Source organism: Schistocerca nitens, chromosome 5, assembly GCF_023898315.1.
Source record: "Schistocerca nitens isolate TAMUIC-IGC-003100 chromosome 5, iqSchNite1.1, whole genome shotgun sequence".
NCBI classification, from domain to species: domain Eukaryota; kingdom Metazoa; phylum Arthropoda; class Insecta; order Orthoptera; family Acrididae; genus Schistocerca; species Schistocerca nitens.
In genome coordinates, this window is record NC_064618.1 from 502,791,230 (window position 1) to 502,813,326 (window position 22,097).

General features: G+C 45.8%; 1 protein-coding gene across 1 annotated transcript in view; it reads left to right on the plus strand.

Annotated features, from left to right (window-relative positions):
* Window positions 1–1,105: 1,105 nt before the first annotated feature.
* The window catches only part of LOC126259944 (uncharacterized), a 43,869-nt gene continuing 22,877 nt past the window's right edge, over window positions 1,106–22,097 (plus strand). The window contains exons 1-2 of the mRNA XM_049957046.1: window positions 1,106–1,491; window positions 20,325–20,552. Of these exons, the coding sequence (XP_049813003.1) occupies window positions 1,152–1,491; window positions 20,325–20,552 (568 nt within the window). The 5' untranslated portion in view covers window positions 1,106–1,151. The remainder of the gene's footprint in view (window positions 1,492–20,324; window positions 20,553–22,097) is intronic.

Sequence of the window (22,097 nt, forward strand, 5' to 3'; positions counted from 1 at the left end):
GGAGATAACATGAAATTGTAAATAATTGTAAATAAATGTTTTTTCCAGCATCAGTCCGGTTTTTTTCTAGCCGCACCTCGTACTTCCTCGGTTCACCGCCATGATTTCATACGGGATACTCTACCTGTGCTGCAAGAACATGTGCCTTTACAAGTACGACAAAACATGTGGTTTATGCACGATGGAGCTCCTGCACATTTCAGTCGAAGTGTTCGTACGCTTCTCAACAACAGATTCGGTGACCGATGGATTGGTAGAGACGGACCAATTGCATGGCCTCCAGGCTCTCCTGACCTCAACCCTCTTGACTTTCATTTATGGGGGGCCATTTGAAAGCTCTTGTCTACGCGACCACGGTACCAAATGTAGAGACTCTTCGTGCTCGTATTGTGGACGGCTGTGATACAATACGCCATTCTCCAGGGCTGCATCAGCGCATCAGGGATTCCATGCGACGGAGGGTAGATGCATGTATCCTCGCTAACGGAGGACATTTTAAACATTTCCTGTAACAAAGTGTTTGAAGTCACGCTGGTACGTTCTGTTGCTGTGTGTTTCCATTCCATGATTAAGGTGATTTGAAGAGAAGTAGTAAAATGAGCTCTAACATGAAAGTAAGCGTTTCCGGACACATGTCCACATAACATATTTTCTTTCTTTGTGTGTGAGGAATGTTTCCTGAAAGTTTGGCCGTACCTTTTTGTAACACCCTGTAGTGACTATAGACGCTAATCGTTAGATGGCAGTAGCGTCTGCTCTGAAATCGTGCCTCTTTTTTTAAAAAAAGCAAAACAAGAAGAAAAAAGAAAATAAAATAAAAATGATAGCTCGAAATTATCTCGTGCAACAGCTGAGTCCCATCACTGGGGCTGTCCTCGCTAGCAGGGGAAGGCCGGGAACAGAGAGAGAGAGGAACGGAGACAGACAGATAGAGAGGGGAGTGTCGGAGCGCAGCTGCAGTGTTGGGCATACGGGCGGTTGGCGGGAAGGGAGGAAGCGGCGCAGGCACGCGCCGGAGACGTGACCGCCGCAGCGGTAGCGGCAGCTGGGAGAGAGCGAGGCGGTGGGAGGCGTCTGGCGCTATATAGGCGGCGCGCGGCCCGGCGCCCGGCTAGTCGCTCACTGCTGCCGCTGCCGCTACTGCTGATAGCATGGCCGCCTGCTACGTGCATCTGCTGCTGGTTCTGCTGGTGGGCGCGCCTCTGGCGCCCGCCCAGACCGCCTCAGAGCCAGGACCGGAGGCGCCGCTGGACGTCGTCCTCTCGTCGACGCTGCGCGCCGGCGACGCCTCTCTGCCCGAGTACGTCGTCGTGCCGGAAGACGCCGCCTCGCAGCCGTCGCCGTCGCCGTTGGACCTGGCCGTGGAAGACGGGGACGCGGCGGCGCCGCCGCAGCTGCGCAAGCCGTCCGCCGACAAGGCGTGGAGCCTCGCCGAGCGCCGCGAGCAGCTCATGGCCGACCTCGACGACGGAGAGCCCATCTACCCTAGAGGTGAGCTGCACCAATTCAATAACACTCTAAGGCTTAAACGGGGATGCAGTCTCTCCCTTGATGAAATTTTCTCGGGTTTTCTGTTAGCCGAGTCGCGTTGTCTCAACGTTTCGACGAGTTTCCTACCCGTCATCTTCAGGCAGCCGGTCGGGGTGGCCGAGCGGTTCTAGGCGCTACAGTCTGGAACCGCGCGACCGCTACGGTCGCAGGTTCGAATCATGCCTCGGGCATAGATGTGTGTGATGTCCTTAGGTTAGTTAGGTTTAAGTAGTTCTAAGTTCTATGGGACTGATGACCGCAGTAGTTAAGTCCCATAGTGCTCAGAGCCATTTGAACCATTTGATTTCTTCAGGCCAGTAAACTCGTCGAAATTTCGCGAAAACACCAAGTCACGACTCGGTTGGTAACTCGGCAACATTTCATCAACTATAAATAGTTTTTCCGTTAGTGCTGTTACAATTTGTATTTGTTCACGGACAGCCAGTTTCGGTCAACTGAGATCTTCGAGTCGCGGTTTAACATGACATCAGTTTAGAGGAGAGTTCCTTGACGTCAGCCAGAAAAAGTTTCGAAAAGGTTCGAAATTATGTGTAAAGTTTGTTGGAAGTCATTAAGCGTTCTCTGTCTCAGATACTGGAGTAGTATAATCTCGGTAATTTGCGGGCGATGAATTGCGCTGCCTCAAAACATATACACAGTTTCTAGCTGTAATAATTGACTTACTGTGTTAAACCTTTAACGTAAGGTTATAGCTCTTAATGAGTAGATTATGACAGTATTTTAAATGTTTAACTTTTACCAGTAACTGTATAAAATACTGAAAACCAAATTTTTGTTACACATCAGTGCCGTCAGAGCGGCACCCTGGAATGGCAGTATAATACAGTTTAGTAGGTAATAGTTTAGTAATACAGATGTTATACTGAACTCGGAGCGTATTATTTTGTAACTATGAAAGTTACTTCCTGGCAGAAGTAAAGCTGTGAGGACGGGGCGTGAGTCGTGCTTGGGTAGCTCAGTTGGTAGAGCACTTGCCCACGAAAGGCGAAGGTCCCGAGTTCGAGTCTCGGTCCGGCACACAGTTTTAATCTGCCAGGAAGTTTCATATCAGCGCACACTCCGCTGTAGAGTGAAAATTTCATTCTAGGATCTATGAAAGTTATAGCGTGACTTTGCGAGGCTTTACAGAGTCTATTCTGGAGGATTTAGTTTCTCCGTGTTTTCTCTTTCTCACTTTAGCTGAATGTTACAATGGTTCCACCTGTAAGATCGTGGCTAATCTCTTTTCTCGTCCTAGCGTATCTGACTTTTAGAGTTCTGTTTTTAATTACCTAAATGTCATGGAAACGATTAACATTATCTTCGCCTGAAGTAATTTGGGGAAATTACTGAAAAATCCAACAAGAGTGCAATGTCTTAAAACCTACGTCACTTTGGTCAGTACACGCGGTTATATGAACTTAATCAACAAATTTTCACCGTTGCTTGTTGAGTTGTCTTATATGACAAATTTAACAGACAATGCTTGTCCTTCTGACAATATATTTTCCAGACATCTCTCCGCGACATATACGTCAACTTCTCAGTTCTCGACATGCGATTCACTAAAAGTGTCTCAGAATTCGGCAGACGGATACTTGTCTGTTGTGGACGTCCAACACCCAGCTTTTGAAGCCGGACAGGAGCAACCTGGTCTGCAATCCGCCGGGAACTGTCCGCAGATTGTTTGAATCAACGCAGATGCGTGTATATGTGTAGAGGCACTTGCAACAGTGCATGTCAACACCACCAACTGTTTCTCTGCATCGCTACGTCTCATAATTAGCTACTTTTTCATTCATTCCAAAAGATTCCTGCATGGTGATGTAATTTTCGCACATATTATTGGTTATCTTTGACACAATACAAAGTATCGTCTGCGACTCTGCCAGCTACAATATGATTAGCAAATCATAGCTGCAGCCAAGGACCTAGAGCTAAGACGTGGGAGTTAAATGTGATCTCACACTATTATATGGTAAACTCAATTCACTCATCCACTTTTTATTATTTTTTTAGTCAGCATCCTTTCTCCTGATTAGATGCTATGTACTACAGCCAACATTCTCTGAAAACCGTTGAAAAATGTCTATGCTTTGTCTTACCCTACAGTCTTTGCCTTCTAGTGCTTCTGCTTCTCGTTGAGCTAAGTTAACTGTTCCTTAGTCTAATGAGATGACCCACCAGTTTCTGCCAGCTTTTAGCAAGGGTTTCCCACGTGCTTCTTCCGTAGCGCGTTCTTTTTCTACAGACCTTATACTTCTACATGTATACTATACAAATCACTGTGAAGTGAATGGCTCAGAACATCTTCTATTGCGCCAGTTAGTAGAGCATCTTCCCGTTCCATTTACGCATGGAGCTAGGGAAGAATGAGTGCTTAACCGCCTCTGTGTGCGCTGTAACTAACCTAATATTGTCTTCGCGACCCCTACGGGAGCGATACATTCCTCTCTTGATAAGAGCGAAAGAAACTCAACCAGCAAGTTTCAATAACTAACGGTAACAATCGTCATTTGAACGAATAAATAGATTCGATGAATGATGTTGACCGGCTCCTACTGTTCTGTGTTATTCATCTGTATTTCGGCTCGTTTGAGTGGCTGTCTCACATCTTCCGATTCTGTGCTAATACCTCCAGCCATGGACACAGATTACATGCAACGTGCTCTGCATTCGACTCTTCGTCTGTACCTGCCTCTACTTCTTCCAGTGCCCAGTTAACAGTGTCTGGAAATTTATGCCCGATCGCTGTATTACAGTACACCGTCGCCCTGGACGGGGATGAAAATCTTTGCGTTCAGTTCTCGTGTAATTGAGGGGAGATCTTTGCTGAAACATTCTCATTAATTTACCACAGTCGGAAGCTGGAGGGAAAAAAAAAGAAAATCTCTTCCATTCCACAGCCATACTTGATCGGGGGTCCACATATAGATGCACTAGAAATTTTGAGCGTTTGAGACATTATTGCAAATGACCAATAAAAGCTGTGAGTGTAAAGCAAACACAGTGGCCTTTTCTTTTCGTCTTTTCTTCCAAATAACTCTATTTTTATGGTCTATCTACCCAGTAAATGAGTAGTATGTTTCTCTAACACTTAGTCCAATACTGCGTTGTGCAGCAGAATTACAGGAGCACTTTTTCGAAACCCCGTAATTCTCACCCAGTGCGACACTTAAGTTTGAAAATTGGCTCTAAGCTTTCCTCCGTAATGGTGCAAAAGCGTGGGGCCCTGCAAAGTCACCCTCGGCCTCGACAACGCTTCGTACACCAAGATGTCGACACATGCGCAGAAAAAAGGCTGTAGCTCAGGACTACTTGCGACGCGTAATGTGGGTTAGTGATGTCACACTGGCACCAAACTTCACCACAATTCTTCCCAACTGTATCGTGGACATGTCAGACGACAGGAAGGCCGCCTCACACACATTTCACCCCCTCTTGTAAGGCCTCTGCAGTGCAAGTCAGAACCGATACACCCAGCGTTGAAGTCACTCCGTTTTCTTTCGTGTGGCCAGGGAAAACATTCCAGACAAACCGTAGCTGAGAACCGGCTCAAAAAGGCCGCACGGGGTGGCATAAAGGGCGTCAATGAAACCATCCCTTTCCCTTGGCCGTTGATACACACACATTTCGCCGTCGAAAACGACAGTTCGCAGAGCGAGGAGTAACACGAAGACGTTCGTCACAACCTTTGACACTGGTAACATCCCCGGGCTTTTCAGACCTTCTCTAAGCATTCCCATCGAACACCACCGCTTGGAGCGCAGCACGACCGAATTTTTGCTCTCGTGTACTGGTTGTAACCCTGAGCGACCGTTAAAAAGCATTCGACGAAATTCCAACGTGATGCGAAGTAGCTAATGGTGCTTATGCTAAGGGTGCTCCAAAGGGGTCGGATCGCGTTTAATGGGGATGCAGCGCCAAAGTGCATTCGGGAGGACGACGGTTAAAACCCGCGTCCGGCCGTTCACGTTTTGGTTTCCCGTGATTTCTCTAAATCGCTTCAGGTAAATGCCAGGATGGTTCTTTTGAAAGGGCTTGGCCGATTTCCTTCCGCTGCCTCTCCTAATACGAGCTTGCTTCGTCTCTAATGACCTTGCTGTCGACGGGACGTTAAACAATAATCTCCTCCTCCTGCTCCAGCGCCACAGCGTCCTTAGATAAGCGTTGAAACGTCCGATGGTGTCAGCAGTGTCAAACGTTGTCAAGAAACGTTGTGAATAATCACAACAAAAAGCTCCTGAGATTGCAAGAAAACTTTCACATACAAAGAGCCATTACATTGGAAAACAAGGTACCCAACGACCAAATACATCTAAGCAATAACACTCTGATCATGCTAGCCACCAAAACAATAACAAACCGAAATGTAACCAGGATAAATAAATAAGGAATATCCTATCTCTATCTCTCTATCTATCTCTCTCTCTCTCTCTCTCTCTCTCTCTCTCTCTCTCTCTCTCTCCCTCTCCTCCCCCTCACACACGCGCGCGCACACACACACACACACACACACACATATATATATATATATATATATATATATATATATATATATATATATATATGACACACAGAAAATACACACACACACACAACAAAGGAAAAATATCAAACGAAAACACAACACAAACCAAACGCAGACAAACACACAACAACAGTTGACAACACTACACACCGAAAACAAACATATTTTGGTCACAAAAAGGGAAAGTACAAGTGATATATGCGATGTGACAAACGTGGGTAACAGAACGACAGAAATCTGCCAGCTTGAGTATAGAAACTAACCAATGCATGTCCAGGACGATACAAATAACAGAGCTGGAAATAGTAACATCGGACAATAAGATCACATTACGAACTTTGTGGCACAGAAGTTGATTTTAACCTAAAAATAAGAGAAAGACACAACAAAATGTAATACAGCAGCATATTATATCTACCACGTAATACGTTCATTGTATTTATAAAAGGAAACATGTATTACAGGCCACTGACGATGTTTCCCAAATAAAGGAAGCGTAACGCGTATGGCAACTAGCTTCAATTAGCTGCATAGACGGTATATACCTCCACGAATTTGTCAAGAAAGTCTTCCTGTTATCCATCGCACTGCGAACTGTCGTTTTCGGCAGAAGAGTGTCTTGAATGTTTTTCTCGGCCACCAATGAGAGAGCCGTATTGACTTTAACACTGGGCTTATCGGTTCCGACCTCCATCGCAGAGGTGTTCAAAAATGGCTCTGAGCACTATGGGACTTAACTTCTGAGGTCATCAGTCCTCTAGAACCTAGAACTAATTAAACCTAACTAACCTAAGGACATCACACACATCCAAGTCCGAGGCAGGATTCGAACCTGCGACCGTAGCGGTCGCCCGGTTCCAGACTGTAGCGCCTAGAACCGCTTGGCCACCCCGGCCGGCGCAGAGGTGTCAAAAAAAAGGGGGGGGGGGGAGACATGTGAGTGACAGGGGGTGTGACTTCTTTCCCATCGTATGACAAGTCCACAGTGGCACTGGACAGAATTGCGGCGAAATCTGGTGCCAATGTGACATCAATAACCCGCCTTAAACGTCACATGAAGTACTGAGCTGCTGTTTGAAGCGCCGGCGATCCCGAGATGTCGTCGCGTGGCGCCGTGCTTTTGTATCATTACAGAGGAACGCGTGCACACCTTTGAGTCAAATTTCAGACTTAAGCGCCGGCCGAAGTGGCCGTGCGGTTAAAGGCGCTGCAGTCTGGAACCGCAAGACCGCTACGGTCGCAGGTTCGAATCCTGCCTCGGGCATGGTTGTTTGTGATGTCCTTAGGTTAGTTAGGTTTAACTAGTTCTAAGTTCTAGGGGACTAATGACCTCAGCAGTTGAGTCCCATAGTGCTCAGAGCCATTTTGATTTCAGACTTAAGCGTCGCTATGAGTGCGAACCGCAAGGTTTCGAAAACGTGATCCTTCAATTCTGTTCCACAGCGTAGAAGAAAGCTACTGCATACTTTACAAGCTACGTGTATTTGACAGCAGCGTCTTGACGTTATCACCGCAGTAAGACGCCTAGCTTACTGTCTGCTCTTCGCCCGTGTGTTTATACGGCGTGAATCACGCGAGTACCAGTTCCTTTGTTGTCCTAGAATACCGGCCGTCCCCGCTTAACCGTGGAAGACTTGAGGAAACGGAGGCTCCAGCCGCTTATAGCGGCAGCCGCCGGCTGCACCGCCCTTGGGCTATATATAGCACCCTCCCGGCCTCATCTCCTGTTTGCAAAGCGTGCGTTCCTTCTCTTTGTTCTGATCAGTCTATAGTGGACGCCACTTACAGTACAGCGTCACAGACTTAACAGCCAAAATAAACAGATTATCTGTATGTTTAACTACTCAAATACGAGGGCTGATCAGAAAAGAATGTGATTCATTTTTTCCCGCAGAAATCAGGTCCTCTTTTTTCTTGAGCACTGCTTTTTAGTGATGGGCATAAGAAAAAATCGCAGGGTGCAAGACTGGAGCTATAAGTCGCATAGGGAACACAGGTATGTTCAACTGAACCAGAAACAGCATGACTTGATATAGAACGTGAGGCCACGCATTGTCATGATGAACTAGGCACCCATTCGTTTCCCTGTGATGTGCTTCCCCAGTTTAGCCAATACTGAGATGCTTGCTGCTGCAGCAGTAGTGAGAAGCTAACTGCATGCCGGTAAATCACTCCAGGACAGTCAAAAAATTTGGTTATCATCACTTTCCCTGCAGATGTAAAAACTTTCGCCTTTTTTATGTTGGAGAACCTGGCGATTTCTACACTGTGCTGGCTCGTTTTCCTTCAGGATGATAATGATGCAGCCATGACTCATCACCGGTGATAATCGACTCCAGAAACGCATCCCCTCATCAACAAAGAGACGCAGTACCTCACGGCTTATCTTCATTCGCACAGCCTTGTTTCGAGAGTCAACAGACGTGGCACCCAACCGGGCACTGACATGAGTCATAAGGAGATAATATGAAATTCTCAACATTTCGGTGAGGTTACGTACACCAGGTGTGTTGATGCTGACTTCGGTCACAGCATGTCAAAAAACCAGGCCCACCCTGCTTAACACATACAAGTCGGCCGTCTTTGATGTCCTTGAACCAGCTAAACACTGATGCCCGAGGTAGTGCATCTTCATCGTAAGCTTGCTGCAGCTTTTTGTAAGTTCCTGTAGCTGTATGGATTAAACGAACGCGCCGCACTGGTCCTCTCACGTCATTTCCATTTTTTGGTATGCGTAATGCAAACAGCAGAGCATTACTACCAACTCACCGATACGTGAGTGCTGCCGCCTATGGTCATTATACTCAAAACCCGCTTTTTTTTTAATATTCATGGTTCAGATAGGAAACTATCACACAAGTCTCAGTCTCAATCTCTGTTAGTCAGCCCTCGTACAAAGGCAAAATTGGTGGTTACAAGTTCTGTATATGATAACTACGACACAGTCTACATAAACGTCCAGCCTCTAATGATCACACAACGGAAGGACGTAAGACTGATTCTTCCTGTCGAGCTATGAGAGCAGTGGTAAGAGACTGGACTCGTACTCTGGAAGACGGAGATTCAAAACCCGGTCTGGTCATCCGGCTGGATTTTCTGTAGTCTCCCGAAAACGCCTAAGGTAAATGCCGGTAGATTCCTTTGAAATGGACAAGGCTGATTTCCTTCTCAACTTGATGTTGTCATCGACAACATTTACATCTTAATCTTCCTTTCTTGTTTTTACTCTTACTTCCCTACATCAGTTCCAAATAGGGACACAAATTTCATAACCTCGCCTTATGCTTGCATTGCTGCATTTATTTCGTTCAGAATGTAGCTTTAACACTGTAGAGATGGATAGTCTGCAAAAATTGACATAATTTTTCCAGAGCAAACTGGTTGTAAAACAGTTCTTGTTTATCCTTTGATGTAGATTTTGGTGATAGTTTGGACAGATTACTCTTGTAACCGACACAATCAGCTCTGAGGATTGTTCTTGCTGAACCGAAACCGGTCTTTTTGAAGAATTAAAGAAATAAAGACGGACAATCAAATATCTGCCTAATGGATTTTTGGTCAAATTAAAACAAATCAAGCCTACTATGAACTTAATCAGAGGAAGTCCTTTTCCGCCAAAGATAATATCTGCTGATAAGCAGTAGTCTATAGCACACTGTTGGGTGTGTTATGGACGATTTTCGGCATTCTTAGCATCGACCTTTCTCTTCGCTCCGTTAACAATTGTAATGTAAGGGAAAATAACTGTACCTGTTTCCTTCTTTCACCTCTTTATTGCGAGTTTCCATTAGTGTTAATTTCTGAATTTCGTTAGTTCGTTATGGAAGGGAAGAATGGTAATATTAAGAGAGGAAAGAATAACTGACAGGTGTATCTCTAAAACACCAATCTGTCTCTAGAAAGAGCTAAATGATTCCTGTGCCAGTCTCCCTATGGCCTTGCTTCGCGTATGTCGGAGATCAGCAAGAACACAACCCCACTTGATGTTTTTGATGGAAGGTGAATGTTCGACTATTGGTTCAGGTAGACTGACTTAAGCGTCTACTCAGCAACCCCTGAGCTGATCACAGGAAGTTTCGTGATTTTTGCTCTTTTCATGGATGCTCTTTTCATGAATGCGACTGGTATAGGAATCGGCTCTTCATAAATGTACCAGGATGACATTTTCGTTTGGGAACTGTATTCCTCGAATTCTGGTGTGGAAGGAGTTAAGAGGTTACCAGACGACTGACTGTGGTTTCAGCATTTGGTTGTACGGCGAAATCTCGACAATATAATTTAACGTTACACATGCCTCACGCTGACTAAATATCCTGTGTTTGCGATAGGTTTTTCTGGTGCTCGTTCTGACTCAGTGTCAAAAGTATTACGGAGTTTTTCACTACATATTATTTGATTGTGCTTACAAATTATAATAAATGGAATCTAAGGTTATACTCTTTGGTTGCTAGGAACAGCAGAGGGCCTATAACACTTCCTTGAGGAACACCAGATGTCAGTTCTGTTTTACTTGATGACTTTAGGTCAATTTTTACGAACTGTGACCTATCTGACAGGTAATCACAAATCCGGTTACATATCTAAGACAATTCTCCAGAGGCATGCAATTTGAATAGAAGTCACTTATGAGGAACAGTGTCAAAAGCATTGCGAAAATCTGGAAATGTGGAATCAGTTTGTGATCCCCTGTCGAAGTCATCTTTGACCGTGAGTAATAATGCAATTAAAAAGTTAGAAGTTGGACAGTAAATAATATAAAGGGAGCAAACGTTGAAGAATTTGAACACAAAACTCTGAAAACAGTGCATTTATAATAACTTAGATTAAATTAAGAATCCGAATAAAATAAAGTTAGTATGCGACAAAAGTACTGAAGAAGGGCTTGAAGTGGTAATACGTACGGGAAGTGACACTGAAACAGAGCCGGCCCGTGTGGCCGAGCGGTTCTAGGCGCTACAGTCTGGAACCGCGCGACCACTACGGTCGAGGTTCGATTCCTGCCTCGGGCATGGATGTGTGTGATGTCCTTAGGTTAGTGAGGTTTAAGTAGTTCTAAGTTCTAGGGGACTGATAACCTCAGATGTTATGTCCCATAGTGCTCAGAGCCATTTGAACCATTTGAACAGAAACAGAGTAAATAATAGCCATTCGACTTGCCCCACCTGTTACGCCCGAAACTTTTTTTTATCTTCAATACAGCCCAGATCACCTGTTTCTCTTCGTACATCCCCATTCCAGTCGTACAAGGATTTCTACGTAATGCAGACATTCATGATATCACGAACGATATTAGGTATCCAGAGGAAGTTCCCAACACCTCCGCTACGCATCTAGATACACAGCTAATTATATTGTTCTTAAATGGGACGCTGCATTGTCATTAACGTGATTTAAGTGCTCTTCGAAAAAGAATGCCACGTCTCAACGCTGGATAATGTATGCATTTAAACCTTAAGCGAAATTAATCGGGAGAGCTTATAAATATTAGGCCTAAGGGATCTGTCCACGTCCCGATAGGAGATTAATGACTGCCAATGGAGGAGAAGTTTCACTATGCCGCCCTTCTTGGTTCTCACATTTCTACAGACCGTCCATAATTTTATTCAGGTTCACCGCTTGCTCCGGACAAGTATGAAGTAAGGTGGCCTCTTCCCACATAACAAGTTTCTCCATTAATTACGCGTCGCTCACTCCTACGCACACACGCTAACACGTACCTAACAAATTGTCGACACAAAATGGACACTCTACACACGTATTTCTTAGTCATTGCTGGCGCTGCTTGTTTCTTCAGAACAGCCCTCTCGACAGAGATATCCAATCTTATAAGCTTTTGTTACCATAACGGACATTCTGGTCAACAACTTTCTCTATAATTTTCTTTTTCCCTTCTGTAAGTACGAAATCATCAGAATGAATTCCGATATTATTTCTCCGTTCTGATTCTTCAGTTAATTCTCATTTGGAAAGTTCAATTAACGTCAAGTTTCATTTAGCTCCGTTTCTTTCGTAATAAAGAAGGAATTATTTTCCATTGATATCATTCGCGTTATTACACCAGTGCAATTATACCTTACACAACAGTCTCTCAGATGTACCCGACTCCGAATAAGGAAATTCGGGACAGAGCAGAGTCTCACAAGAGGACGTTTCGATATTCAAGGATGAAGTCGCGCTGTAATTCACAGTAAAGCGCCCTACAGGCACTACATTGAAGCAGCATATCGGCCAGCTACTCGATGCTTATCATTTGCGCGTCTTCTTCGGGGCATAGCACGAGTGGTTCTTCCTCGACCTTCCTTACGTCTGGTGTATCCTGTGTTACCTCAGTCACTCGACTTGTGGTGTGCCGGCTAAGTAACTCTGCTGGCAGAATATTCAAACACCACTACGTCCAGTCGGATGGTGCTGAGTGTGTCTGCTTCGTCTTCTCAGCACGTCACGACGCAGGCGAGGAACTGGTGGCTATGAATTACTAGACCATCTAATGTAAGAACAGTACTGACTAACCGTTGTCTTGACTGTAAGGTAGTAATGGTTCATACGCTATTGTCCACAATGTGGTTCGATGCTAATACACGTCTATGTCGTCGACATTGAAGATGCTCTTCCGCGAGGTAGACTTGTGGAATACATGGCGTAATGGTTTGATACAACTCTTGCTCCAATCAGTTCTGCGGTGATAAAAGTTACTTTGCTCTCTTATACTACGTTGTTAAACGCCATTAGCGAAAAATTATCGTTTTCACATAGCATTGGGAACAATACTGATCTCGAACCCAAAACATAGAAGGAATGCAAGGTACAGCCCCTCTTTCAGGGCTGTCAACGTACCATAAATCAGCAGGATGACTCCTGGATACGCGCAGCGAAGAATCTGCAAGCCTTTCTTCGAAGATACGTGGGTACTATTGCGTCCTACAACTGCATGGTCGCCTGACCTGGTACCCATCGGACAGGTCTGGGATATAGTTGATTGTAAACTTTTTCGTCGTGGTCAGACGCTGCTCGTGACTTCCATACTGTGGAGGCTGCGAATCTGTTACCAATGTGGTCAAATCTTCAATTGCCGGAGAGTCCTGCGGAGTTTTTGTCCCCTTAGTGAACTCTCAAAATTCTTGTTCTATCCAACTTACTCGTTGCGAAAACCTTCAAAATGCAACTCAAGCGATAAAAGGAAAGATGGAAATAGTGGAATTTATCTAACAAACGTCGTTGGCAAGCAAAGATTTTGTTAGCAACTGAAAGTAACCGACTTATGTCTCAGGCGCCAATTTAATCTAATCGTTCTTGAAACTTACGGTGGGTGCTGACATTTTTCATATTCTAGCGCACTTTAGCGAGACATTTACAAACGTACCGTCTTTTCAGCAGTGAACAGAATGCCAAATATCAGAAAAAAGTAATACTGTCAACAACAACAAATACTGTATGTCCATTAAAGACGCTTCAAAGCATCATAAAGAGACACGTATTCAAGATTCAACTACTCTGTTTATTTACTTCATTGTAACCATCAGGATGTGAAAATTATTTGGAGGTTGCTACAACTCCATTAGGCTCAGCTGGCTGAGCCGTCTGTATAAACCATGTTCCCAAGCCCCCTCCTAATGGGAGCTAATTGGCATTTCAAGGCCAAGGCTTCTTGAAAAGCACCACTCGATGCAAATACACTTCTCGGGTTTGTCGCCGGATAATATTGTGCAAGTCCCACAATATTTCATCGAAAAAACTGTTCGACATCTCCAGGTGGTGGTAGTTGCTGTAGTCACTGCTGTGAAACGCAACTGATGATAATCGAGCTGTGGCGCCGAAATTTATCAGGCGAAAGCAGGAATTACGCATACGCGGGTAGAGGCTGAGAGTTGGATGAAAGTATACGGAATATAGGCTCTCTAGATGAAAGTGGCGCTCATCGTGCCTCCTACCGGAAGCCGATGAGAGGCTTGAACATCTCCACTGTGGACAAAAACCGTGCTGCCGGACGCTCTAGTGGTTAGAAGGTGAGCTAACTGTCGACAATGCCCTGCGTTGGGTCATGAATCGGAAGTCCTTGGGTATTTTTATTTCCAGGTGGTGCTTAGTTGTCACATCACTCGACATCAATGGTTCCAAAAAAGTTCACTGTAGTCACCTAAGTCCGTTTGGAATTTGATAATGTAAACTGTGCAATACATTACAGAAAAATATATTTTAATATATAATATAAATCTGAAATAGTACAGAAAGACTTAAATCGAAATGAGACCCGTGGAGTAGACTACATACCGTCAGAACTACTGAAATCGTTTGAAGACCCGGCCACAACAAAGCTATTCCACCTGGTATGCAAGGTACATGAAATATCCTCAGACTTCAAGAGTGACGTAATAATTCCAGTTCCAAGGAAAGCATCAATTTGGATCCGGAGAAATGTAGAAACTCACGAAGCACCACTGACCTTACTTATCTCAGAAGACAGGCTAAGGAGAGGTAAATCTGAGTCTATAACTTTTACAGATTGGAGAATGCTTTTGACAATGTCGAATGGGTACTCTCTTTGATATTCTGAAGGTAGCGGGGCTAAAAGATAGGAAGCGAAAGATTGTTTACAACTTGGACAGGAACCAGATGGCAGTTATAATAGTCGAGGGGCATGAAAGAGAAGGTTGTTGGCTATTCCCAATGTTATTCAATCTGTACATCGAGTAAGTAGTAAGGGATATGAAAGAAAAATTTGGAAAGGGAATTAAAGGTCAGAGAGAAGTAATAAAAACTTTTAGGTTTGGCGATGTCATTGTAATTCTGTCAGAGACAGATGACTTGGAGAAGCATTTTGAACCGAATGAACGGTGTCGTGAAAGAAGTATGTAAGACGAACATCAACAAAAGCAAGACAAGGATAATGAAATGTAATCGAATTAAATCAGGAAATGCTGAAAGATTTAGATTAGGAAATGAGACACTAAAAGTAATAGATGAGTTTTGCTACCTGGCCAGTAAAATAACAGGTGATGGCTGAAATAGAGATGATATAAAATGCAGACGGGGATTACCAAGAAAAGCGTTTCTGTAAAAGAGAAGCTTTTTAACATCGAATATACACTCCTGGAAATGGAAAAAAGAACACATTGACACCGGTGTGTCAGACCCACCATACTTGCTCCGGACACTGCGAGAGGGCTGTACAAGCAATGATCACACGCACGGCACAGCGGACACACCAGGAACCGCGGTGTTGGCCGTCGAATGGCGCTAGCTGCGCAGCATTTGTGCACCGCCGCCGTCAGTGTCAGCCAGTTTGCCGTGGCATACGGAGCTCCATCGCAGTCTTTAACACTGGTAGCATGCCGCGACAGCGTGGTCGTGAACCGTATGTGCAGTTGACGGACTTTGAGCGAGGGCGTATAGTGGGCATGCGGGAGGCCGGGTGGACGTACCGCCGAATTGCTCAACACGTGGGGCGTGAGGTCTCCACAGTACATCGATGTTGTCGCCAGTGATCGGCGGAAGGTGCATGTGCCCGTCGACCTGGGACCGGACCGCAGCGACGCACGGATTCACGCCAAGACCGTAGGATCCTACGCAGTGCCGTAGGGGACCGCACCGCCACTTCCCAGCAAATTAGGGACACTGTTGCTCCTGGGGTATCGGCGAGGACCATTCGCAACCGTCTCCATGAAGCTGGGCTACGGTCCCGCACACCGTTAGTCCGTCTTCCGCTCACGCCCCAACATCGTGCAGCCCGTCTCCAGTGGTGTCGCGACAGGCGTGAATGGAGGGACGAATGGAGACGTGTCGTCTTCAGCGATGAGAGTCGCTTCTGCCTTGGTGCCAATGATGGTCGTATGCGTGTTTGGCGCCGTGCAGGTGAGCGCCACAATCAGGACTGCATACGACCGAGGCACACAGGGCCAACACCCGGCATCATGGTGTGGGGAGCGATCTCCTACACTGGCCGTACACCACTGGTGATCGTCGAGGGGACACTGAATAGTGCACGGTACATCCAAACCGTCATCGAACCCATCGTTCTACCATTCCTAGACCGGCAAGGGAACTTGCTGTTCCAACAGGACAATGCACGTCCGCATGTATCCCGTGCCACCCAACGTGCTCTAGAAGGTGTAAGTCAACTACCCTGGCCAACAAGATCTCCGGATCTGTCCGCCATTGAGCATGTTTGGGACTGGATGAAGCGTCGTCTCACGCGGTCTGCACGTCCAGCACGAACGCTGGTCCAACTGAGGCGCCAGGTGGAAATGGCATGGCAAGCCGTTCCACAGGACTACATCCAGCATCTCTACGATCGTCTCCATGGGAGAATAGCAGCCTGCATTGCTGCGAAAGGTGGATATACACTGCACTAGTGCCGACATTGTGCATGCTCTGTTGCCTGTGTCTATGTGCCTGTGGTTCTGTCAGTGTGATCATGTGATGTATCTGACCCCAGGAATGTGTCAATAAAGTTTCCCCTTCCTGGGACAATGAATTCACGGTGTTCTTATTTCAATTTCCAGGAGTGTAGATTTAAGTGTTAGAAAGTTTTTTCTAAAGGTATTTGAGTAGATGTAAGACGTAGTTGAGAAACAGTTCAGGCAAGAAGAAGACAGAAGCTTTTGAAATGTGATGCTACAGAAGAATGCTGGAGGTGAGATGGGTAGATTATGTAACCAATGAGGAGGGGGGGGGGGGGAGTGAGGGGAGAAATATGCAGCATAGCTTGGTTAAAAGAAGGGATCGGTCGATAGGACACATTCTGAGACATCAAGCGATAACGAATTTAGTACTGGAGCCGAGTGTGGACGGTAAAAATTGTAGAAGTAGACCAAGAAATGATCACAGTGAGCAGGTTCAAAATGATATATGTAGTAGTGGTTATTCGTGGCTCGCACAGGATAGAGTAGCATGGAGAGCTGTATCAAATCATCTTCGAACTGAAAGGCACAACTATAGCAACAATAATATTTTAACATGTCTTTTGAGGTGGCTCAGCCTGACACTCGTTAACTACGAGTTGCGCCTGGCCGTGGTTTCCAGCCCCCAGCGCTGAAGTATTGTGGACTCCATTTTGAATTCTCGTGTGTTGTCTTTTAGAGTAATATGTGGCATAAAGTTGAGGCCAGAGGGTTGTGTCGTCCTCTTTGTTGTTGTTTTTAGGTTTCCGTGTCTCAGTCGGTAAAAACGGAAGCCTTTATGTGATCGCTTTGTTGTCTGGGCGTCCGTCCGTCTGTCTATCCGACGGTTAAAAGCCTTTTTTCTCGGGAACGGATAAGAAAATCGAAGGTTCTTAGTCAACTGAATGAAAAGATACGGTCATTTATGTTCAATACTTTCATACTCGGAAACTCTCTGTAGGATAGTTCCCGTTGACTTAAAATCGTGAAATTTAGCATAAAGCAAGATTTCATAGTAAAAGTAAAGGAAAAGATTCGAAAATTGTAAAACTGTAATTATATAAAACTAACAAATACTTTCGTCAATTCTTATACGTCTGTCTGTTTTTCTTTAAGATCCTTTTTTCTCTTGAACTAGCTGGCGTATCAAATTCAAATTTACGTCACACACTAAGGTCTATGGTTCATTGGCGGTGTAAGACATTTAACCTTCTAAGTCAGTGCACTCAAGAGTTTCGGCCATTTATGTTACACATTTTAATAGTCGCAAACTCACGTAGAATCATGAAATTTTGTAAGAAGCAAGGTTCCAAAACACGAGTAAAGTAAAGAAATTTGAAAATTGTTAAGTTGTAATTACATCACTTAACAACAAATTTTTGTCATTAGAAGCATAACATATGAACATTACTAGATGCAAAAGTCAGATGTAAGTTGTAGTCATATTTTGCTAAGTAAATAAAAATATTTTATTAAATGTTCTATATATCTACATATATAAACTGAGTCCACTGCTCGCTTCGTTTTGCATGTGTGGGCTAGACTGATGGAGTACTGTAGACATTTTGATGCGGTCTTGGAATTTCCGGGACCGATATCTTGCCTGTATCGGTATCGAAAATAGGCCAAAATCGTTGATATTATCGGTTCCCATGATGGATGAACTGTACAGGGTGATTTTTTCCAGCGCGTACAAACTCTAGCGATTGATCGATGAGAGGATACGAAACGAAAAAAGTCTAATGAACTTATGTCCGGTTTCCATGCTTGAGACCATTTATTCAATCATACATTGTTATGGAGATTGCGGTCTAGTACGAGCTGTACCATCCAGCCTCAGTTGCAGTATGTGTTGCAAATGGTTTCCATGTGACTCAACACATGCGTGTACACATCGTAGCATGTTCTATCTCACATCTTCACATCGGCCAGGCTGCATCCGAACCGTGTCAAAGGCAGCATGAATACGCTGCTCCGGTGTCTCCGCATCTAGAATGGGCTCTGCATGCACGATACGTTTGAGATGGCCCCATAACCAGAAATTGCACGGGTTGAGATCCGGTGAACGAGCAGGCCATGCAACTGGACCCCTCATCCGATCCATCGACCAGGGAAGACACAACTGAGAAGCGTCCGGACGTTAACGGCGAAGCACCACCGTATAGCAGCCGCATAAACCATCGAATCAACGATGGCACTTCTTCCAGCATAGGAGGCAAAGTCATCGGCAAGAAACGCCGATAGTTCTGGCCTGTTAGGCGACGTGTAAGGAAGATTGGTCCCAGAATACGGTCGCCAATTATCCCGGCCCACAAGTTCCGGCTGCGCCGATGTTGATGATTCGCTGTCACCATAGCATGGGGATTCTGCATACTATCCCACAGATGACTGTTACGAAAGTTGAAGAGACCACTCATAAAGCCGGCCAGAGTGGCCGAGCGGTTCTAGGCGCTACAGTTTGGAACCGCGAGACCGCTACGGTCGCAGGTTCGAATCCTACCTCGGGCATGTATGTTTGTGATGTCCTTACGTTAGTTAGGTTTAAGGAGTTCTAAGTTCTAGGGGACTGATGACCTCAGAAGTTAAGTCCCATAGCGCTCAGAGCCATTTTTGAACCACACATAAAGGTGGGCTCATCTGTAAATAGGATGGCTGATACAAATCCCGAAATGGTGGTTGGCTGGTGAAGAAACCAGTGAGAAAACTGTACCCTATGTGGAAAGTCTGTCGCTAGTAAGCCCTGCACATGCTGCAAGTGATAATGGCAGTAACAATTGTCATGGAGAATGTGCCACTCGGTCGTCTGACTTACCCTATACTGGGGGGCCAACTGCCTGGTACTGACACGACGATCGCCTTACACAGCGTTAATAACATTTTCCTCCAAGTCTGGTGTCCGAACAACTCGGGTACGTCCTTCATGATTTCCTGCTCCCTGAAACGACCCTGTCTTAGGGTGAAACACTGTTGCAAACATTGAATGCTATGGTTATTGTCGGCGGGGACAGGTCTCCTAATACAAAATTGCTGCCCGCCGCCCGCTACCATTTGCATTTCCGTAAGTAAACACCATGTCGGCAAGCTCTCGACCACTGCGCACAACGATGTATGACATGCACTACAAGGTGAGTCAGCAAGAGAAGTGAATCGCACACAACATTACCAGTTACTATGGCAGGAGAGGGCGCTAGGGCACGACGTATGAGAAACAGTACCACCCCCTAGAAGGATACCATGCATAGTGTAAATGTGACTGGATGCTATAGCGCATATTAGACCGCAGTCTCTGTAACGAGCACTCCGTGTTCAGGCCACGAATGGCCTACCGGGACCATCCGACCGCCGTGTCATCCTCGGTGGAGGATGCGGATAGTAGGGGCGTGGGGTCAGCACACCGCTCTCCCGGTCGTAAGATGGTATTCTTGACCGAAGCCGCTACTATTTGGTCGAGTAGCTCCTCAATTGGCATCACGAGGCTGAGTGCACCCCGAAAAATGTCAACAGCGCATGGTAGCCTGGATGGTCACCCATCTAAGCGCCGACCGCACCCGACAGAGCCTAACTTCGGTGATCTGACGGGAACCGGTGTATCCACTGCGGCAAGGCCATTGCTCCTCTGTAACGAGGTGTGGTTGAATAAATGGTCTCTAGCATGGAAACCGTGCATTTCCGGACATAAGTTTATTAGATCTCTTTTGTTCCGTATTCTTTCATCAGTCCCTAGAGTTTGTAAACGGTGGAGAAAATCACCCTTGTATACACATACATAGTTTGTACGGAACCCCCAATGCGCGAGTGGTACTCGGACTTCCCCCGTTTTCCCTTTTTCCTAGACGTTAAGAGTGCTATCGTATGGTGTGTGACGAGACGGCTTGGTGTGTTGGCAGTGGCGACCCCGCGGCTGGTGGCCCACGCGCGCGTGGCGGGCCCGGGCACGAGCCTTCGCGCCGACTCGGCGGAGCGCTGCCTGCAGCTGTGCCGGCTGCGGCCGCACTCGTGCGACGCCGCCAACTACCACGCGGCCACCCACAAGTGCCGCCTGCTGGCGCGCTGCGCGCCCACCAAGGTCGCCTACGAGCACCACGACTACCACCACTTCGCCGCCAGGCCGCACGGTGAGTCTCCTATACTAGCAATCAACCAGTCTCTCTGTGTTCACACATCCAGGGGTACTCATAAGGCTTCACGTTTGAGTCACACTGTTTATTGACCGTGCGTTTATGAATCTATTCATTCACTAGCTTTTAACTCACAGCACTACTCAGTCCTGCCCTCAACACTTTGTACAGACACTTCACTTTGTCGCCCAATTTTCGGCATTGAGCAGCAAGGAGTTTTGATAGTGATCCGTCAATCGTCTCGAATAAGAGTCCGCACGTCCAAACACTGTGGGAATCACGACAGTGTGCGCCAGGCAGGCATGAGGTAGACCGCAGAAGTTTGCGCGATGTTATTGGGATGATGACAGACGACTCACTTTTTTTTTTTTTTCTCACGGCCAGATCTCCTTAGACATTCTGCAACCGCCTATGAATATATCTGCGATGCTCTGGTTTTCGGACAAAAGAAACTCAATGACAGCTCTCTGCTTGGACGACATTTCGTAAGCCATGTATATTGCTGACACCTGTCGGAACTTCATGAAACTACAGAGGCTGACGCGGAAATACTCCACGATGTCCTACAACATATTTCGCATTTTTTCAAACGAAACTGGCCCAGAAAAAAGTATAGCTTTACTTATAGAACACCCCTTGTAATGATATACACTCTAAGACAAAAGAAAAGAGAGACGCACCACGAACGAAATTATCCGACTGTGACCTTTTTACAAATGATTTCAATTTCAAAAGAACTGGATGATTTATTCAAGAGAAAGAGCTTCACAAATTGAGCAAGTCAGAAACGCGTTGGTCCACCTTTGCTGGTCATCGGGGCTCAATGTCTGGAGACAGCCCGGACAGCTGCGCGATACCAACCTGGCTGTCACCCGCCATACGGCTCGACTACCAAGAGTGATGCTCGGTAGTGCCATTTCCTTTCATTCGCTGCATCCTTACAGCACAACGGTACGTCGATGATATTCCACGCTCCGTTTTGTTGCCCTTCACGGCAGGTCATCCTGGGCTTACATTTCAGCAAGATATGCCCGCCCGCATACGCGAGAGTTTGTGCGAGTTGCCTTCGTGCTTGCCAAACCCAGCCTTGGCCGGCAAGGTCGCCGGATCTCTCCCCGATTAAGAATGTATGGACCCTTATGGGCAGGGCCCTCCAACCAGCTCGGGATTTTGACGATCTAACGCGCTAAGTGGACAGAATTTGGCACGATTTCCCTCAGGAAATCCTCCAACAACTCTGTAAATCAATGCCGAGCCGATTAACTGCTTGCATAACAAACAAAGAGGGACCAACGTGTTCTCGATTGCTCAATTTGTAAAGCTCTTTCTCTCTAATTAATCAACAATTTTTTCTGAAATTGTAATCATTTGTTTGTCTGTACCTGTACATCATATCTGTCAATTTCCGTCCCATTCGGACAATGACTTCTTTTTTTCTGAGAGTGTATCCAGGTAGTGACACGAGTTATTATTACGCTAATAGTAGAGGTGAAAAGTTGCACACGTTTCAAGCAATATGTGGAGCAATAAACAGAATACTTA